This window comes from Dromiciops gliroides, chromosome 1 (assembly GCF_019393635.1).
Source record: "Dromiciops gliroides isolate mDroGli1 chromosome 1, mDroGli1.pri, whole genome shotgun sequence".
Taxonomy (NCBI): domain Eukaryota; kingdom Metazoa; phylum Chordata; class Mammalia; order Microbiotheria; family Microbiotheriidae; genus Dromiciops; species Dromiciops gliroides.
The window spans coordinates 529,001,288-529,023,581 of record NC_057861.1 but is presented as its reverse complement, the minus strand read 5'-3'; the positions used below and the strand labels follow the sequence as shown (position 1 = coordinate 529,023,581).

Genomic DNA, 22,294 nt, shown 5'->3' with positions numbered 1-22,294 from the left:
GTTTAAGATGTCTACTGGACACTCAATTTGAGATATTTGAAAGGTAGCTGGAGGTAGAAGATTAGAGCTCAGCAGAGAACCATGGGCAATATAGGTGGATTTAAGACTATGAGCGACTGAAATCAGCCTCAGATGCCCCAAATGGGCCGCCCCTCCCCCAGCACGACTGGCTCTCCCGAAACTGCCCTGCACAGAGGCCTCGGGAGCCCAAGTCCCGCTCAGTGGGGATGCGCACGAAAATCCCCAGGGATGCGCCAGCTTCCTCAGCCCAGCCCCAGCTCCAGGCACGCGCAGCATGAAGGCTTAGTGCCCCTGCTGGCCTTGGACACCTACGCTGGGGGAGCCAACAATTAGCTTGGCATGCGAGGTTTGAGGGAAAGAAGGTTATACAGCCTGGGAGGTAGAGATGCTAGTGGGTCACTACAGTGAAGCAGGGATTGCTACAGAGAGAGAAGTTGAAGAATGAAAGGGAGAGGACTGAGAAAGTTGCAGATGACTGAAGGTGAACTGGTCCAAATGAGGTGTGGCTGCAGCTGCAGCAGCATACCCTCAGGCGGGAGATACACAGGAGAGAAAGACAAACACAGTCAGGTCGTATTTTACTTTTGTTATCCTTGTTTCTACATTTAACTTTAGGTTTATTCTCATAAATAAACCCTGTTTTGTTTAATTGAAAAAAAGGCTTTTGCTTATCAATTTGGGAGAAACAGTTGTGGGAATTCATAAACGGCCCATATTAAGCTAAAAGCAGTCAGATAGCCAGCCAGGAGTTCACAGATTAGGCCTACCAGTTAAAATAATTTTTTTTTTCTGGTGGGGCAATGAGGGTTAAGTGACTTGCCCAAGGTCACACAGCTTAAGTATCAAGTGTCCGAAGCTGGATTTGAACTCAGGTCCTCCTGAATCCAGGGCCAGTGCTTTATCCACTGCGCCACCTAGCTGCCCCCCTTTTTTGTTTTATTTTGGCTCTTTTGGGGGGGGTTATTTATTTATTTTTTAGTTAAAATAATTTTTACAAGGCTCTTCAACAAAGAGATGGAAAATAGATCCATGAGAGTTCATGAGATTGCCAAGTGAAGCAGTATAGAGAGAAAAGAGAAGAGGGCCCAGAACAGAGTCCTGAGGGCTGTGATCTGGAAGGGAATCCTGCAAAGGTGACCGAAAAGGAATGGTCAGATAGGTAGGAGAAGAGCCACAAGAGTAACATTCTGAAAACCTAGAAATAAGAGAAGGTGATTAAGAGTATTATAAGCTGCAGAAAGGGCAAGGGGAATGAAGATTAAGAAAAGGTCACTGGATTTGGCAATTATGAGATCATGAGTAACTCTGAAGAGAGGAGTTTTGGTGGAATGATAAGGTACGAAGCCAGATTGTAAGACATTGAAAAAGTGGAGGCACCTATTGCAATAAGAAAAGATTGAAAATACTGAAAGAGAAGGGATGACAGAGTGGGTAATCTGCTGGAAAAGGTAATCTGCTTCAACAGAGAGAGGGGATGTTAGTACTTAATCATGTGAAACCTGGTTGAAGGAGAAGAGTAGCAGAAGGCACCTGAATGACTGAAGTTGGGGAAGCAGGGAAAAGAGGGATTTCATGGTGAATGGCCTCAATTGTTCTTGTAAAATGTGGGAGGGTAGAGGGAGGAGAGTCATGGGAGGTTTGAGAAGGTTTAGAAGAGCCAGTGTGGAGAACCAGATAGTAAGTTGATAAAACCAGATACAGCAGGATTGCCTAGCTGCAGTGAAGGCCCAGTTGAAGTTGTCTAACATAAATTCATAGAGGATCCAGTCAGAGAAGTTGCATGATTTTGTATATCTTCATTCAGGAACAGGTGTGCAGGAGCAAAGGTGTCAAATGGTCAGAGTATAATCAAAGGCTGATGCTTGGCTGGAAATAATTAGCAATATTAAAAAGAATACACCAAAAATAATTCCTGAGAAGACAACTCCACAAACCTCTTTGGCAATGAAATCTCAAATCTCTCAATCTTTGTGGTTAGAAAGGTCTGCTGAATGCCTAACCTATCCTACTCTCACCCTTCATCCTCTGCTTTTTATGCATTTGACAAGCATTACAAATGGGAAGCCCTTCTGATTTTTTGTGATGGTTCCCTTTGTTCAAAGGCTGTCCACTGATTGAGAGGAAAAAAAAGATCAAGTACCCTCAGGGAAACAGACCCTCTCATGCCCCACCTCACCTCTGTCCAAGAGCTGGTTGAAGAGCAGTGTGTTGGAGAAGAAAAAGAGGTAGGCAAACATCTGGGAAGCAATCTCTGGGTGAACCTCATACTGCTGAAGGAGGTCGAAGGTGGCCTGATAGATGGACACAATACGTCGGAGCTCCTCAGGCAGTTGTGGGGCTGAGCACCAACTTTCCCGGTTCTCATTCTGGAAAGGGACGCACTCCAGTAGAATGGGCAGAGAGACATAAAGAGACTGGAGAGGGGAGAAGAAACATAAACAACTTTTTTTTCAACTCACCTATGACCAGACTATTGAGATTAAGCCTAAATTTAAATTTCTTCCAAGATCAACTGAAGCACCATTTTCTGCATGAAACCTTTCCTGATTTACCCTGCCCTTTCTGCAGCTAATTTCTGTTGTCCTTACTACCTATATTTAACTATATAAGTGTAGATAATGTAGATAGAACGCTGGACCTAGAGTCAGAAAGACTTAAGTTCAAATCCTTCCTCAGATACTTAATAGCTATGTGACCCTGGACAAGTCACTTAATCTCTCTCAGCCTCCATTTCTTCATCTGTAAGATGGGGATGACAGTAGTGGTGGTGGTGGTGGTGGTGATGATGATGATAACATCTACCTTTCAGGTTGGTTGTGTGGAAAAAATGAGATATTTGTAAAGCAATCTGTAAACCTTAAAGTGCTATATGAATGCTAGCTATTCTTTACATGTATGCATACACGTGCATGTGTGTGTATTTAAACACACACACGTATATGTACAAACACATGCATGTACATATATCCATGAACACACACTCATCTCTTTCATTAGATTTTACAGTCTTTAAGAGCAGGCACTGTTTTCAACTTTGTTCTTGTATCCCCAGCACTACATCTGGCATGATGGTTCCAAAGGTTTGTCATGCCAGGGTGGGAGTGGGGATAAGCTCCCACTCTCTATAAAATGCTCCAATAGCGTGCGTCTCAAATAGCCTCTGACAACTGAAGCCCAACTCCTGGCCTTCTCATGACGGAACTGTTTCCACTAACAGGAGAAGGGGTGAAGGTGAGTCACTGGCGCCTTAAAACCAGTTGCTTCGGGCAGGTGGGGTTCTTAGCCTTGGCAGGCAACCTGCCTAGGGGAAGGAAACCCAAACCTCTGCTGCCTTGCGGCTATACCCATATAAGGGAAAGGCTTCGGGAGTTAACCCCGAGGAAAAATCAGGGGTCGGAGTCCCTTAGGCAGTTGGATGTTGGACATCACATCCCTCTGGCAACTCCTGCGGTGGCACTGGTGCCAAACTGTATTGGCTCTGCCTCTCCTTTGGATCCACCAATGTTGTGGAGAGGGAAAACCTGCTGCATGGGCAACAGCTTGTTTTCCATATTGATCTGCCCAGGCCAGTGCCCTGGAGAGGACACTCCTGCTACTCCTCATGGGGTAGATACAACACAGGATGTGGCAGTTACCGGTTATGTCATTCAGGAGCTGCAGCTCCTGGATCGGACTGCACAGCCACAGTATGGCCTGTGGCTCTTCAAGGCGCTGATCCATGGTCGTCCGTGACTGGCGGAGACCTACTACTACATTTGGCACACAGAAATCACATAATACATATTGATTGACTGAAGAGAGATGGAATTCAGAAAAAAATTACAGATTTAGCACTAGAGAGAGACGAATTCTGGGAAAAGGAACTAGAGAATTCTCTAGTAATGGTCGTGACAAAAGAGGGGGGGATAGAAGTTTGTTTTTCCAGGAGGAAAAAAAGAATTAGTATACTTAAATGGAATTTCGCAAAATTCATTTCTAATTATAATGTTATAATCCTGGGATAAGCAGAAGCATTTCCTTCTACTCTGAGTTGAACCAAATCATATAAATAAATACCCTAAAATGAGCAGCCTCCATGATATTATTACTAGCCTGTCCTCCCCTCATGAGGTATATTAGTAGAAAAAGAGTGATATTTCAAATAAGACAAGCTATTGTTTCAAAAGTTGAATTATATCTCTCCCCCCCTTCCAAAGAGGCTATCTACTTGATCAATTAGACTCAAAGTAGGCATAGGGTACCATCTGACTTGCTTGGGGGGGGGGGGTGATAAAATCTGATACCAAAGAGAGGATGGAGAAAACATTCATACCATCATGCTGAGAAAAATACTATACCAGTAAAGAAGTAGCTTATTTGGCTATAGAATTTAGCTCATATCCCCAACATCTCTTGTATACACCCCTTTTCTCCTCTGATATTTATACCACTCTAAAGTAAGCTCCCTTAACATGAATGCTTATACTAGTACAATAGCCTGCCGGTGGCTCTTCTTGCCTCAAGTCAGTCTCTCCTTTAATACATCTAATGAGCCACCAAAGTGATTTCTCCCAAAGTGTAGGACCATGTCATTTCTCCCTCACCCCCTACTCAGTAAGTTCCAATGGGTCCCTATCACCTCTAGGATCAAATACAAAATGCTATTTGGTATTCCAAGGCCTTTATAACCTAGCCCCCTACTATGTTTCTGGTCTTATTACATCTTACTCCCTGCCATGTACCCTTTGATCCAATGACACTGGCTTCCTGGCTATTCTATGAACAAGATACTCCATCTCTCTGCTCTGGATATTTTCTTTGGCTGTCCCTTGTGGTATCCCTCCTCAAACTCCACCCACTGACTCCCTTGGCTTCCTTTGTGGCTCATCGAAAATCTCATCTTTTACTGGAAGCCTTCTCCAATGTCTCCTAATTCCAACCCCTTCTCTCTGTTAGCTATTTCCTATTGTATCTCACATATAGCTTGCATTGCATAGACTTATTTGCACACTGTCTCCCTCACTGGATTGGAAGCTCCTTGAGAGCAGGTGCCAGGCACGTAGCAAATGCCTAATAAATGTTCACTGATTCATGTTTGAGTTTTTCAATGTGCTACATAAATACCCTTTACTAGCACGTTTGGTCATCTCATGACCCATAGCCAAGCAGCAATTTGGGGGAAATGGAAAAAGAAAACCAAGAAAAGACCAACATGGTCTACCTAGTTTCAAAGGAAGAAACATCACCAAGAAACCCACCAGTCAGAGTCTGTGCCACAAAGCAGACAAGGAAAAGGACGCCTATGCTCTATTAGCACTTGGCTTAAATGGTGCTCCTCCACAGAGGAAGGAAGAACCATCAGTCAGGTATCAGATACTCCCACCAAAGGACCTTATATTTATTTTGCATATAATTATAACTGTTCACGTTGCTTCCCCTGAGAGAATCTAAGCTTCCTGAGGGCAGATACTGTTTGACATGTGTCTTTGTATCCCCAGAGCCCAGGCTGTACCCCAAAAGGAATCAGGAGAAGGGGAAAAATTTATATGTGAATCAAAAACTAAGAATCCCGTTTCCTAGTGTGATTCTTAGCAAGACCCTAAACCCCATTATAATCAGGTGAAGCCAAGTCACAATATCAGTTTTAACTTCGCTTTTCATGGAAACATGTTTCTTCCTAGTCAAATGAGACCTAATTTCTACTACATAGCAATTTCCAATCTGCCTGGTAAAGAAATTTAGGCCATGAGATTTCTCTCCTAAAGGACTGCTCAAAGGAGGCCCTTTTATCCCCTCCCTAAGTGGGTTACCATATTCAAGACTCAGTCTGACAGCAGAGCCTTAAGAGAGCCAGCTAGTAGTGCAGGATCCTGGTTTAAATGGAAAAACTCAAATCCACACAGATCCAAGGGTTTCATAATTTCCTTCTGTCCTCTGAGGGGAAGTATATTCCTGCTGAGAAGTTCTTCCAGATGGAGATGGGCCTCTGCCAGAGGCGTGGCCAATTTAACTAAATGCTTTCTCCTGTGTGGTTCCAAAGCATGTTAAACAAGGGGAAAATTAGAACAAATAAAAACAGGTTTATCGCAGTAAGGTCTGTCGATTTCTGATTGTTTTCTGTGTAGGAGTTGCTCCACAGCCTACCCTGGCTGCTAAAGTGCTCTTGGACTTGACTCAAGAGAGAAGAGTTTTTTTTGGCTTGCTACCTTTTTGACAGATGGACAACTAGACAGGACACAAACAGGGACAGGAAGAGGAAAACAGACTTCTCTTCTGCAAATCACTGTATTTTATTTCCAGTTCTTAGAAAAGCAGTTTTGTTGTTAAAGATAAACTGTTCTCCTGGTTTCACTCACTTCACTGCATCAATTCATACAGGTCATCCTAGGTTTCTCCAAATCCATACATTTTGTCATGTACTATATAGTACAGTAATATTCCATTACATTCATGTAGAAGTTGCAAGATCTTGTGCTATCCTGACTGGGGCTCCACAGTACTTGAATTCTTTCTTTTTGGCAGCTTGCAATATTTTCTTCTTGACCTGATTGCTCTGGAATTTGGCTATAATATTCCTAGGAGTTTTCCTTTTGGGATCTCTTTCTGGAGGTGATCGGTGGATTCTTTCAATTTCTATTTTACCTTCTGCTTTTGGAATATTAGGGCGATTTTCCCTGACAATTTCTTGGAAGATGATGTCTAAGCTCTTTCCTTGATCATGGTTTTCAGGTAGACCAATAATTTTCAAATTATCTCTCTTGGACCTATTTTCCAGGTCAGCAGTTTTTCCCAGAAGATATTTCACATTGCCCTCTATTTTTTATTCATTTGGATTTGCTTTATTGTGTCTTGGTTTCTCATAAAGTCACTGGCTTCCATTTGTTCAATCCTAATTCTTAGGCAATTATTTTCGTCAGAGAGCTTTTGTACCTCCTTTTCCATTTGGCCAATTTTGCTTTTCAAGCTGTTGACTTTTTTCTCATGTCTTTCCTGCATCACCCTCATTTCTCTTTCCATTTTTTCCTCTACCTCTCTAACTTTATCTTCAAAGTCCTTTTTGAGTGCCTCTATGGCCTGAGACCAATTCATATTTTTCTTGGAAGCTTTAGATATAGGGGCCCTGACGTTGACATCTTCCTCTGAGGGTGCACCTTGATCTTCCTTGTCACTGAAGAAACTTTCTATAGTCTTCACCTTTTTCTGTCTACTCAACTTGCCTTTCTTTTACTTGACTTTTAGCTCCTTAAAGTGGGACACTATTTCCAGGCTGCAGTATCCCAAGCTTAAGAAGTCCCAGGTGGTATGATTTAAGGAGGATCAGGTTCTTCACTCTCCTGGCCTGTTCCCTGGTCCTTAGATGACCCCAGACCAACTTGCTAATCAACCAGCTTTTTGTGTTGTGGTTGTCAGCTCCAATGAGCCTGTGCCCCTCCCCCTACCTGGGCCACTGCTACTCAAACCTACCTCCTGGTTCCCAGCAGGGGTGAAAAACCCAAGTTCTGCCTCAGCACCAGCATAGACCCCTGTAGTCTCCCCCCTGCCAAGGGCTCAGCCCTCTCACCAGACTGTGAGCTTAGTTCCAGATGACACTGGCACTACAGCTGACTCAGAGGCTCTGGGGGTCTCCTTCTCTGGTGAGGCCTTCCTGAGACTGGATCTGTGTCAGGGTGACTGTGGGTTTGGGCTTCACTCCTGTCTCAGCACAGCAGCTCCCTCCTTCTGACCTTCCAAGTTATTCTTGGTTAGAAGATGATTTCAGCACATTCTTCTTTGGGTTTTGCTGCTCCGGGCATTGTCTTATGGCATTATTTGGTTGTTTTTTGGAGCGATCGTGTCATGAGTTTGAGAGCTCACTGCCTTTCCTCTGCCATCTTGGCTCCCTCCATGACATTCATAAACCATAATTTGTTCAATGATTCCCCAGTAAACGGGCACCCCCTTGGCCTCCAGTTCTTTGCTATTCAAACAGAAATTGGACTTAAACCACTAGATAGAAGAGGAAGCAGGAATAAAAGCTGTCAAAAGCTACTCTAGCAGCTGTTGCCTCTGTAACAGCAATAGACAATTGAAAAGTTGAGAAATGTATAAATAACAGGGTTGATGGTGAAAGTAGTCACCATTGCTGCACATTTATATTCTTAGATAGTATTTCTGGACACCCTGATATACAACTTGGCTCCATAATCCCGCTTTCCCAGGCTGAGGTCCTGATTACCTGTAAAGCAGGTATTATTATTATTATTATTATTACATTAATCAAGCAGTTGGCTGATATACACTAGATTCAAGATACTTTGCTGGAAAAAAAGAATGCCTCAAAATGGGTACAGATCATGGCTTGGGTATAACCAGAGAAACAGAGGAGGCTTAGCAATGAAATTTGAACTTACTAGCCAAAGCTGATAAGCCATGGTTCAATGATATATCACAGATCTATTCCCATGAGAATGGATCCAGAAAGGAAGAATAATTTACTCTCCTCAGCCTCACAGGATCCAGTTTCTTCCAAATGTGTTTTATCTTTGACAATATTTTCCACAAAGCAGCAACTGCTGCTTTTTAAGAGTTAAGTCAGAGTTAATATAGTTACAAAGGCTAAAACAGATAATCTTGTTGAAAGACCCATTAAATTATGACTGCCTTGATTCATATCACAGTATCTGGTTTGTGATTTCTATGATCCAATTTTGTAAATGCAATCTAGCCTTTCTCATACTGGAGAATGAAAATCATAATTAATCAATCAAATCAATAAATAATATTAGTGAATTGGTATTATTTATTAGGAAATATATACATGCCTACATACATTTATACATATTATATTAATATTTAAGGTCTTTCTCCCCTTACTCAGGTCTTTGTGGTTTAAATTTTTTTTTTATATTGGAGGTTTATTGTTACTCTCTCCCCCATTTAGAATCTGAAGTTACCATCCTTGAGAGAAAAAAAATAAGCATTTCCATAAGGCCTTTGATCTTCACTTGAAAGAATAACTCATGGTCATTTTCCAGGGACTGGACAGGCAACCTAAGAGGAAGACCCCCTAGCTATAATAATTAGCTTACTATCCTTTATACAGATGTAGTTTTGATTGCTTAATGTTTTTATTTTTCTCCCTAGTCATTTTTCTAGCCCAGATCAACACAAAGAGACAGATAAAGGTCTGCAGGCACTGGGGACTGGGTATAGCCAGGAAGGATCAGAGTAGAGCCTTCCAACCAAAGTTATGTACTAGGATGAGAAGCTGTTGCAGATTCAGCAGGGATGCACCTAAAAATATGTATGGAGCAGGAACAGGAGCCAACTGGCAGCCCTACTGCTGACCCCAGAATTGGGTCACTGATCCAGTATAGATGGAAAAGAGACCAATGCTTGGGGTAGCTGACCTGCAGCTGCATATGAGAGCAAGGAGTGGTTACAAGCCTGAGTCTATACTGAAAAGGAGCAAAAGCAGAAGCCAGGAGCAGCTATGTAGCTAACTCAGAGGTGCTGTCTTATATTTAGCCCCCAGACTCATCAAAGGCCTGAAGCTGAGTAACTAGGGCAAGGGGCTCACACCAAGAGGGAACATATAGTTCTGTTGCTCTGATTCTAAAGAGCTTTCCATCCAGCTCACAAAGACTGGGGACAAATTCCCAGAAAGGGACAGCTTACTGACGAACCAACTGGGGGCAAGTCTACAATTGTATTACCCAGAAGTAAGAACTTGGCCCTAATACAAAGTCCCAATTTGGGAAATGAAACTGGAAAAATGAAATTAAAAAAAGATTCTCACAATAAAGAGCTATTATGGAGACAGGGATGCTTAAAAACACAAACCCAGATTAAAAGAATGACTTCTAAAACATATTTAAGCAAAACCTCGAAGAAAAACAGTTAACTAGAATTGTTAGAATAAAGATTTTTTTTCTTTAAAGCAAAAATGGTTTTATAAATAAGAGTGCCTGAGGAAAGAACTGAAAAAGAAATGAGAGCTTCAGAGATGTAGGTGAGAAGAAAATTAACAACTCAGCATAAGTTAGTGGTACAAAATCTTATTTAAGTAACAGAAGTGGGGCAGCTAGGTGGTGCAGTGGATAGAGCACTGGCCCTGGAGTCAGGAGGACCCGAGTTCAAAGCCAGCCTCAGACACTTCACACTTACTAGCTGTGTGACTCTGGGCAAGTCACTTAACCCCAATTGCCTCACCAAACAAAACAAAACAAAATTAAGTAACAGAAGTCTTGAAGAATCTGAATAAAGCAAAGAAAGAGAAATATTAAAATAAAGCCAAAAGACTGAAGAAAATAGAATAAAATATCCTATTACTCACGATGGAAAATGCTCTCCACATCCAGAAAAAAGAACTGTGGGATCTGAATGCAGATTGAACCATATTGTTTCTACTTTTTTCTTTTTCTTTTTTGAGTTTTTTCCCTTTTGTTCTGATTCTTCTTTCACAGCATGACTAATGCAGAAATATGTTTAATGTGATTGTACATGTATAACCTATATCAGATTGATTTGTCTTGAGAAGGGAAAAGAGGGAGGGAGAAAAAATTTGGAACTAAAAATTTTATAAAAACAAATTCTGAAAACTATCTTTACATGTAACTGGAAAATAATAAAATACTTTAATGATTGAAATAAAATAAAATAGGGGCAGCTAGGTGGCACAGTGGATAAAATACCGGCCCTGGATTTAGGAGGACTTGAGTTCAAATCCGGCCTCAGACACTTGACATTTACTAGCTGTGTGACCCTGGGCAAGTCACTTAACCCTCACTGCCCCCCAAAATAAAGGAATGAATGAATGAATGAATAAAATAAAATATCCTATTGCAAAAACAACTGAGCTGATAAAAAGATTAAGGGGAGATCATCAAAAATGACTAAGCTACTTGAAAAGCCATGACCCAAAAAAAGCCTAAACACTGTATTTCAAGAAACTATGAAAACACATGCCCAAATCCATTGGAACCAGAGGGCAATGTGAAACTAGAAAAGAAATTTACTAGTCACCTCTTGAAAGAAACCCCAAAATGAAAACTCCCAGGAACATAACCAAAATCCTGAGCTTCCAGGTCAAAGAAAAAATATTGCAAGCAGCCAGGAAGAAAGTTTCAATACCAATGTAACCATAGTCAAGATCACAAAGATATAACAGCTAGCACAGCAACAGAACAGAGAACATGGAAAATAACATTCCAGAAGGCAAAATATATAGGTTTATAACTAAGAATAACTTACCAATGAAAACTTGGTATAATTCTATGATGGGAAAATTTTTTAATAAAATAAAGAGTTTCTAAATAGTCCTGATGAAAGGCTCTAAGCTGAGTAGAAACTTTGAAATATAAACACAGGACTCCAAAGCAACAAAAAATGGCAAATATGAATGAATGATGGGAAATAACTAAACAAGGATTAAGTGTTTCCATTCTAATGGAGGGAATGATACAAATGTCCCCTCAAGAATCCTAATGTCATCAGGAATCACAAAGGGGGTACCAGGAATAGCTTTGTTATATTTTGATTATTTTAAGAAAGGAAAGGGGGGAAAATACAGAATATAGAAGAAGGGTAAAGAACTTACCTCACACAATTGAAGAGTGTAAGATTAAACGAACAAGGAAGAAAGTAAAGAGGGACCAGAAAACCCTTGAACCTCACTTTCATTTGAACTGGTCAAAAAAGTTTGTGTGTGTGTGTGTGTGTGTGTGTGTGTGTGTGTGTGTGTATATATATATATATATATATATATATATATATATATATATATATATATATATATATAGAGAGAGAGAGAGAGAGAGAGAGAGAGAGAGAGAGAGAGAGTTTGGTACAGAAATGCATTTATTAACTCAACAGGGAAGAGAAAAAAAGAAAGGGGGAGGGGAAAGGAGGAGAGAGAGTGGGGGAAGATACAGACAGATTAAAGATGTATGAGAGAAAGGTTAATTGCTGGAATAAAAATCTTGGAGAAGGCAAGAATGAATGTGTTCAGGGACACAAACAGAGGTTAAGATCCCTTTAGTAAGTGGTAGGGATGCCTTTAGTAAGTAGCTCATCTTCTAAGACAAGTGATAAGGAAGAAATAGCAGAGGATAATAATTTTTAAAAGAGACAGAATTTTAGGAGTTACTTTGGAAGGTGTCAGTCTTAGTGAAATAACAGTCATCTGCTATGGAAGGGACGGAAAGAGAGAAAGAAAAAGCTAAAAAGCAAGAGAGGGAGGGGGAAAGGGTGAAGAAGACAAAGGAGACAGGGAAGAGATAAGAAAGGAAGAGGAGGGAAGGAGGAAGAGAGAAAAGGAAGGAACAGAGAGAGGAAGGGAGGGAGGAAGAGGAAGGAAGAGAAAAGAAGAAAGAAAAAGAAAGAAGAGAGAGAAATGTAAGAACGTGGAACTGGTATCTATACAAGGAAAAGAGAAGAGAATGAGGGAAGCAGAGGCAAATTGCACTGAGCACAGATCATGGTATAAGAAAACAGGACAAAAATATACAATTAAAGATCATAGCTATGAATGAGATGAACTCATCCACAAAAGAGAAGAGGAAAGCTCCAAAAATGTGTTCTTTATAAGAAACACACTTAAATAAGAAACTTTATATAACATACTGTATAAGAAACACAGTTTAAATAAAGGGCTGCAGCAAAATCTATTACACTTCATTAAAACTCAAAAGATCTTGCACATGCCCCTTTGTAATCAACCTTAAGTGGGAATAATTCCAATCCCATACTTTCATCCTCTATAACCAATTACTGAACTAAAAGAAACCCCCAAATAAATCTTAAAGTAGAGGTGGCAGATAACAGTTCTCCACAATCACCATAATAACCATATCCCCTAAAATGAAGGACCATTTCTAATGAAGAAATTGGACTTTCCCTACACAAAAAGAGAAAGCTGGGAAACCATTTTTCTTTAAGAGAACTGGCCCATCATTTTTCTTTAAGAGAACTGGACCTAATTGGGAACACAGAAGCATCCTATTCTGGTCTCTAGTCAAATGTTTAGAATATCCTCTTAATGTATCTCTTTGAGACACCAATCGTGCTGGATATCTCCTCTTCCTGTCTCCAGTGTGGATCCTGCATTGCCACATAATCACTCATTTGGAGAAGCATTTGCTGTCAAATGTAAGCACTGAAATAGGTAGGAAAAACAGATCAAATCTCTTTTCCCATTTTAAAACCCAAAATCACACAAAGAGCTCTCATTCTAACTGCTGCAATGAGGGGCCACGACTTAGATCTCCTTTCAACTCTAGAGTTCTATGAATCTATGATCCCACAAAACTGGGGAATTTTTCAGAGAATAAAGAAACACTGAGCCATAAAGGGAAAGTAAATTCATGAGTATAAATGAAGAGTCATTAGATATCAAAAAGTATTCTTCATTATCATAAGCTGGGAATAAGACTCTTACAAAGGGTTGGGTTTGTTGGGGATGATAGGGTGTGGTTGAATAAATGCTTCTCTCCAAAAGATAGGTGACTAAAGTCAACAATTTCCCCTCTGGAGTTTTGCTTGAATAGAAACAACTGTAAAGAAAACTATGACTGACTCCAGATCAAATAATTCAATTTCATCCAAAAATACATCCTGTACGGGATGAATATCATGAATGTCTTTGTCATGTTGGAGGGGATGTGGGAAAACTGGGATGCTAATCCACTGTTGATGGAGTTGTGAACTGATCCAACCATTCTGGAGGGCAATTTGGAACTATGCCCAAAGCTGCTAGGTTTATATCCCAATGACATTCCAAAAAAAAGAGAAAAGGTCCTATTTGTATAAAAATATTTATAGCAGCTTTTTTGTGGTGGCTAAGAATTGGAAATCAAAGGTTTGCCCATCAATTAGGGAATGAATAAACAAGCTGTGGTATATGATTATAATGGAATATTACTGTGCTATAAGAAATGATAAGCAGGATGATTTCAGAAAAACCTGGACTTACATGAACTAATGTCTAATGAAGTGAACAGAACCAGGAGAATATTGTACACAATAACAGCACCACTGTTCAATGAAGAACTGTGAATGATTTAGCTTTTCTTAGCAATACAATGATGCAAGATGACCCCAAAAGACTGATGATGAAGCATACTGCCTCCAGAGAAAGCCGATATTGATTGAATACAGACTGAAGCATGCTGTTTTTCACTTTTTTCTTTCGTTTTTCTTATTTGAGTCTTCTTATACAAAATGACAAACATGGAAATGCTTTACATGATTGTACACGTATAACCTATATCTGATCGTTTACCACCTCAGGAGTAGGGAGGGGAAAGAGGGGAAGAGGGAAGGATAGAATTTGAAACTCAAAACTTTAAATAAAAATGTTAATTTAAAAAAATGTCCTTGAAAGCATGTAGGTTATCTATAGGTCTGGATTCATAACTAAATTAACCAACTGATCTTTGCTTCTTTCATTCTTTATACTTCTTAAAATCACTCATGCACTGAATCTACAGAGCATGTCATGACTCTAGAGAAAGGGAACATGTTAGGATCTAACAAAAGACCATGAATGTATTGGAGGAGGGGCAGAAGATAAAGAATCAGGAGTAGAGTCTGTTTCTTTTTTTGCTGCCCAAAGGAGTCCTAGTAGAGTCTGTATAAATGAACATTGTTCCTGACTCAATTTTGTCATAAGAAATTAATGAGAAAGATTTCCAAATAGGAAAAAAAGTCTCTGGGTTAGTTTCAAGGATATATGAACATTGTTATTAGGTTTATTTCTCCATATTTACTATGTCTCAAATGTTTGTCTGTACAATGGACAAAAAAAAGATGATGTCCAATGCATCCCACTGGAGAGCCTCAACCCTTGTCAAGTTGAAATGAGCTGACAATACCTTAGAGATGTAATATACACACTGCTGGAATGTGTACATGATCACTTCCTCTAAAACTGTCATGGCTTCCTCACTGGCTGTGATGGTTGAAGAAAACAGTGACTCCTTAGAACCTAAAGGGAAACAGCAACACATAATGTGAGGATAGGGTGGGAAGGGTAAACATTTCTAAGGTAAGTTAGGCTAAAGGTGGTTTTGGCCACAATCACACCAAAGCCAGAGGCAGCTAGGTGGTTTAGTGGATAAAGCATCAGCCTTGGATTCAGGAGGACCTGAGTTCAAATCTGGCCTCAGACACTTGACAATTAGTAGCAGTGTGACCCTGGGCAAGTCACTTAACCCTCGTTTCCCCACCCCCCCAAAAAGCAAAAAACAAAACGAACAAAAAAAACCCCAATCATGCCAAAACCAATTTCTGTCAGCTCAACCTAACAGAGGAAGTGTTAGAGGATACTAATAAACCACTTGTCAATAAAACAGGGTACCACCTGTACCTTTTTTTGTAATGAGATCACTCTACTAGTGGGTAGGGGACATCGGATTTTAACCCCAAATTAAGAGAAACACTGCCCAAAAGACAAACTTCAGTTATGGAAATATGATCCAAAGAGATACAGTGAAAGGTCTCAGAATAAACCACCAAATCTTTCAAATAAATTAAATGGGAGGGGGAGCCCTCTTTTATTTATATTCTTTCACTTATCCTCAAATTAAACCTACGTTCTTAGCAGATGATGTTATTTCTACTTTTCAGAAGGGAAATGGCATCTCCCCAAATTATGTAATGCTCCTAACATAACAAAAGGAGTTAGTAGTAGCGTCAGAAGCAATACCAAGGCTCTTCCTACTCTTTCCTGGAAGCTCTCAATTCAAACTGGAAATGTCAAATATGCAACAGGAACCCTGGAACTATATTGCTCTTTAATCATTTAAAGCAGAACACCAATGAAGAACTGAAATTCTACTCTACTTGATGTTGGATAACAAAAAAGAATATGATATAAAGTGGTGAGCAAGGAGCAATCAGATCCTGGACTGTTACAATACATCCCATGTGCATCCGGATCTTGCTGTTTTCCTTCCCCCAGTACTTTCACCTCAGAGTAGATATTGGTGACCTCTCCTCATCCCCAATCCCCAAAGCCCATTCCAACAGCTCTGCAGAGCACTGTTTACTCACTCAGCACACATGAAGGCACTAGGGAGCTAAAGTCCTCTTAAGCCTGCCAAATCAGCCCCACCCTTAATTTTTCCCAATGTAGCCAAATGGCACATTCCTTTCCATTATCCAGCTGAGCTTTTCCACAACGGCACAGCCAGCAGCCATCTCATGTCAGATTTCTGCAGAAGTTTTGCTGCTGCTCAATCATTTGGTTGTAACATCCTGCTAGTTGCGTGTTAAATCCCTTCTACTATAACTTTTCCACTGCTCTTCACGTCACCTGATCATCTATAACCCAATCCTACTGAATGGATGATAAATTCATATTTGTTGCTGGCTAGAATAAGTACAAATGACTTATTCACAAGTGTGAATCCAGCATTCTGGTCATCTAAAGCACAGGGCTCATACACCACAGAATATGGTAAAAGGCAAACTGTTCCCTATTTTACTCCATTAACACATGCCTTTCTGGACTCTACGATTTTCTGAGAAGCTCAATTCAAAATTTACTATGTAACTATGAGAGGTCAAAGGAGTGGATCAGAAAGTAAAAGAACTGGATCTGCCAAAATTAACAATTTTTTTTTTTTGGTGAGGCAATTGGGGTTAAATGACTTGCCCAGGGTCACACAGCTAGTTAGTGTCAAGTGTTTGAGGCCGCATTTGAACTCAGGTATTCCTGATTCCAGGGCCAGTGCTCTATCCACTGCGCCACCTAGCTGCCCCCAAAATTAACAATTATAAATATTTATCTCAGGGATTTTCACAGAAATAGAGCATTTCATTGAAAAATATTTATGTATCTATGTGCCAGGCATTTCAAAGAATCTTCATTGTACTCTACATTTTCTAGCTCAATCAGATAAGATGACAACCATGTCACCTGCTTCCTATCTCTTTATCCATGCTAGACTTCTACAATCTAAACTGGCTCCCAGAGATGCTGACTAGGACAAATAAGGCTTTCTACATACAGGCTATGAATTCCACCAATTCTTTGGGCTACATATGAGAACTGACTAATTCTGAGAGCCCAAATAAATGAGCAAGAAGGGCTGAAGAGTGATCTAGAAAAGCCTAAAAGCATAAAATGAATGTGCCAAATATAGAAAATGAACAATGTAATGAATCTTTCTTTTATGTACCTGTATATATTAGAAGAGTTCTTTCTTACAAAAGTTTCAGGTCAACCACTTTTGGGAACTTTTTTAAGTTGTGAAAAAAGGTATTTTAAACTCTCTCGGGATATGACATCTTTGTTTTTAAAATTCTTCCCACAGATATTTCCTGTGGGTCAAGAGGCTAAAATGCTGATTTTAACCTTTCCTTTGCCCTCTTGTTGTTGTTATTTTTCTTCTGAGTTCTTTGGAGCCTGCTATAATCATAACATTTATTTTTCTAATGTTCAAAAATCCTGCCTCTGCTTCCCACCAGTCCACTTTGATGCCCAAAAGCTTCCCTTATTCCCCAGTTTCCCCTACTGAGTATGAGAGTTGAGGACCAAATGATTAGACCAGCAAGTAGCTACCTCACAATCTATAAAGATCTAAACATTATTCAAGCCATGAACCCAAGAATGATCTCCCTGACAATATTTATGGTTTTCCTCTCTTAGTGGAGGTTCTGACAAAAAAAATGATTATAGAAACTGACCTTTTTCTGTGCACTAAACCACTGACTCCTCAGTTTTATAAAGACATCCCCTTTTTCCATGAAAACTAGCAAACCACATGTCCAAAACTACCATTTTAACTCTGAGTAAGAAAAGACAAAATCCAGGGACAGGGCAACCAAAAATCATTTCAAGACCCTTGTCTTGGGTTTACTGTGTTTTGCAGAATACCAATAGAAGGGGACTATGAAAGGGAAATTTAGTGTAAAGGTTTATTAATCTGAAGTGAAAAAGAGAAAAATAATCCAGTTTCCAAAGCTTATAATAGGATATGAAGTAAAAATTTTGCTATCATCTTCCCAATGTTACAAGACTGTCTCCCTCATTCAGATCCAAAGTACCTAAACAACACTCCCTCAACATTTTATCATGTCCTTCTTAACAATTTTGGGTCTTAGAGATTTTCTCGGACCAGACATTGCTCTTGTGTCTCAAGGCCCAAGTGGGATCTCCTTTGGAGTTGGGTTCTCTAAAAGGCTCTGAGAGTAACCTATTTTCAAGGGGGCCAGATAGTCTTCAACAAAATAAGAACAGCTCCTTAAGATATGAAGAATATTAAATGTCTGTTGATGTTGAAAGCTGAAATGAAATAATCTCCATAAAATGGGCAGGGAAAATTCTTAGGATGCCATGTCACTAGATAGGATTTCTGGAGGGATGGAACTCCCCAACAGAAGGGGCAAAAAGGCAGAAATGATTTCATAGACACTATCACCTGAGTGGTAGCCCAAGCTTACAGTTCTTTAAGAGATTTAAAGGACCTGTTTCTGAGTATGAGGGAACATTCTACTATTTCACTGGCTATACATTGGCACTATACATTGGCACTGCATATTTTTTGTTGTTCAGTCATTTCAGTCATGTCTGACTCTTTATGACCCAATTTGGGGTTTTCTTGGCAAAGATACTGTAGTAGTTTGCTATTTTCTTCTCCAGATCATTTTAGATGAGGAAACTGAGGCAAAGAGAGTTTAGTGACTTGCCTAGAAACAGCTAGTAAGTGTCTGAGGCCAGATTTGAACTCAGGAAAATGAGTCTTCCTGACTCCAGGACCAGTGCTCTATCCATCACACTGCCCAGCTGCCCCCTACACATTTTTACAGCCTGTGGGAAAGTAACTTTTAAAAACTCTCATCAGGGAAGAATGCCCTCCCCTCCTCTACATATCATATCAGTATTGGAAACCTAGATAACTCAAGTCCTGGAAGCCTTCCAGAATGTTGTGAGAATGTTCCTCACCTACAAATAAAAGAGAAAAGAAAATGCTAAGAAAGCATAATATACTGAGGAGGTAGCCTGGTTAATCCTAGCCATTCTCAGTAACCAGGATCCCTTGTAACAGCCTTTTTCAAAGCACAATAAAGTACCAACCTACCCCCAAGTAAACTAGTTTGCCGTTCCTTAGACCTTTCCCATAGGTTGGTAAATGAGGTTAGCAGGGCTCAAGAGCCAGGAAGCCTGGAGCAACCCTCCAGCTGGCATTTAGCTTGACCTAGGTCTCCTTGAACTTGGCTCCTTCTCCACCCATTTTACTGGCCAGGTGTGCATGTCTAAGGGAATGCACTTGAGATATAGGCTCTACCAAGAGAAGTTAGCCAAATACCTACAAGCACATGACTGGCCAACTTCCCTTGCCCATGCAGTCCCTACCTCAAACCATGGCTTCCAAAGGGCTCTAGGGAGAATGCCCTCAACTGCCCAGCTGATGATTCTGCCATGAACAGGCTGCTCTTCTCTGTTATGAAATCTGTTTCTATTTGGTACCCAGTACACAGAGCCAGACTCTCAGCTGCAAGGCTGTTATCACTGAGGTTATTTTTAACAGTTCTGTTCCTTTGTCAGGTACTTAGCAATCCAGGATCCTCCTGAGTGTCTATGTACTGCATGCTGAGCATTCAGGGTGTGTTTGTTTTTGCTGGGTTCTCTAAGATGGGCTCTGTTGATTTCTCTCAGGGATACTCAGCTGTATACACAGACTGAGGGCAGTTTGTCAGTGGCAGTTCAGATGCTCAGAATTTCCTTAGCTATATCATCTATAGCTTATATCTTAGCTATATCTCTAGACCTTATTTTGTACATCTGATAAATGAATATGTTAAGATGATAAATAACACTCTTAGCATGCTTATAATTCAGGGAGAGAAAGGTGGTATTATTAACTCAAATGATTATTTTTTATTAGAGCTGAGTAATAGGCATTGTCTCTTGGCTCCATATAAAAGGATTTCTAGGCTATGCATATACTAGGCACAAAGGGAACTCTTCTCTCTCTTCAGAATTTGTCCAGTTAGCAAATTCCTCCTTGTCCTTTAGGACCACTCAGTCAAGGTGATATCAAAGTAAAACTGCCCAATCCGTATCAAAACAACACTGGTACAGAGAAGTCCTACCTTTGACATCCAGCTCCTCTTCCATGCTCTGGATGTAGAGTGGAGATTTCTGCTGAACAAAGTAAAGGAGCTCAATGGAGTTAGACATCCAGAAAAGAATATGCTGGAGGTCTGGCAGTAGGTCAGCAATGGTGAGACGGGCAAGAGAGATAGGATCCTGGCTAATGAAATACAAAGAGGGAGAAGAATGGTTAGTTAAAATTCAGCTACAATATGACAAATATAGCAAATAAAAACTTAAAATATGAACTATAAAGGAACTAATAACATAAGGATTCAAGGAAAATATTTACACCCTAATGGGCAAATGTTAAAATAATAATATGGTGTAGTAATTTAATTGGCCTCATTTTCACAGCCAAAGTCCCAGAAACAGCCCCTACCCTAATTGTCTCTATTTCTTCTCCTCTCACTTCTCAACATTATAGAGTACTTTAGGGTTTACAAAGTACAGGGTGGGTCAAAAGTCATGAAGGGGTTTCAATATTTAATAACTCCTTTATTTTTGTTTTTAATTTATAATACAATAGCATTATACACAGTATATATAGGAAATATATGCATATATATGAAATAAAGAAAAAATAATTTTCAAAAGGTTATGAAAACATCAGACCCCTTGGTGACTTTTGGGTGCCATCTGGCAACTGGGTCCCCCACTATCCAGGTTCTGGTCATAAATCTAGGGCAGAAAAGAGGGTTCACAAGCACGGGTCCTAAATGTGTAAAAGCAAGGATCACATTTCAGAAATGCAGCTATGTAGATATGATCCCAGGAGCAGCACAGTGACTCAATTCTAGCCTTTAGCCCTGAATGTAAGCCTGTAGTGGTGGAATTACCAGTGAAAGGGAACCAGACCAAAGAGGGCTTGGTCAGTTTCTATCAAGGAGCAAAGACTTCCAACAGTCTAATTGTGACTAAGTCCAACAGCAACCTACCAAAACTCTTAAACAAAGACAAGCTGAGAGACTCAACCTGAATCAGAAATTTGCAGAGCTAGGGGAGAAAGAGGGGCAAAAGAAGGAAGGGCAGATTGGGGGAAGGGGCAGACAGAAGCAAATCCCTTCTGAAGAGGGATAAGATGAAGAAGATGGATAATAGAATAAATATCATGGGGAATGGCATAGGATGGAAGGGAAACAGTTAACAATAGTAATCATGAAAAAGAGAAAAGGGGGGGAAATTGTAAAAAAAAATATTTATAGCAACTCTTTGTGGTGGCTAAGAATCGAGAATCAAGGGAATGTCCGTCAATTGAGGAATGACAGAAGTGATGGTTTGTGATTGTGGTGGAATGGTCTTGTGCTATAGGAAATGACAAACAGGATGATCCCAGAAAAACCTGGAAAGACTCATGAACTGATTGATGTATAGTGAAGTGAGCAGAGCTGGGAGGACATTGTGCATAGTGATAGCAGTATTATTCAATGAGCAATTGTGAATGACTTAACAACTCTCGGCAATGCAATGATCCAAGACAATCCCAAGGGACTAATGACGAAACTTACTATCCACCCCCATAGAAAGAACTGATAAAAAGAACACTTGTGGGTTGTACATATATAACCTGGTTGCTGTCTTGTGGAGGGGGGAGGAAAGGGAGGGAGCGAGGGAGGGAGAAAAATTTGGAACTCTAAATCTTATGAAAATTAATGTTGAAAACTACACTTACACATAACTGGAAAATAAAATAAATGTTTGTTGCAAAAAAACCCAAAACTTGTAGAGCTAAGATTAGGAGGGCAGTGTATAGACCTTGTCCCAGACCACACCACTCTAGAAGCGTGAAGTTTGTAGGCTCCAGCCTGAGCTAAGAAAGCAGAAGGATATAAAATGACAGAAACTCAGGCCAGACATTCCCCTTAAAAGTCTGCACAGCTTGACACGAACAAAGTCCAAAATAAAGAAGTAGGCTAGAAGAATGAGCCAAAAAAAAAAAAAATCCCACCAAAAAGAGTTATTATGGTGACAGGGAAGCTCAAGACAAAAACACAGAAAAGATTGACACTAAGCCATCTATAAATAATCAATACCTCAAAGAAAAAAATGCAGCCTGGAAACAAGTCCAACAAGAATTCTTGGATAAAGTAAGAGATTAAAAAGAGTTTAAAAATTATTTTAAAAACTAAGTAAGAGCAGTAAAGGAAAATATGAGAAAAGCTAGAGCCTGGGGAAAGACAATACAAAACCTAACTGAAGAAAATAACTTCTTGA

The 22,294-nt window shown here is 40.0% G+C and overlaps 1 protein-coding gene across 1 annotated transcript in view; it reads right to left on the bottom strand.

Moving 5' to 3' along the window:
* The window catches only part of RADIL (Rap associating with DIL domain), a 101,146-nt gene that overhangs the window by 20,378 nt on the left and 58,474 nt on the right, over positions 1 to 22,294 (bottom strand). Inside the window, exons 6-8 of the mRNA XM_043972067.1 lie at positions 20,080 to 20,240; positions 14,853 to 14,965; positions 2,198 to 2,435 (exon numbers count right to left, since the gene is read on the bottom strand). Of these exons, the coding sequence (XP_043828002.1) occupies positions 2,198 to 2,435; positions 14,853 to 14,965; positions 20,080 to 20,240 (512 nt within the window). The remainder of the gene's footprint in view (positions 1 to 2,197; positions 2,436 to 14,852; positions 14,966 to 20,079; positions 20,241 to 22,294) is intronic.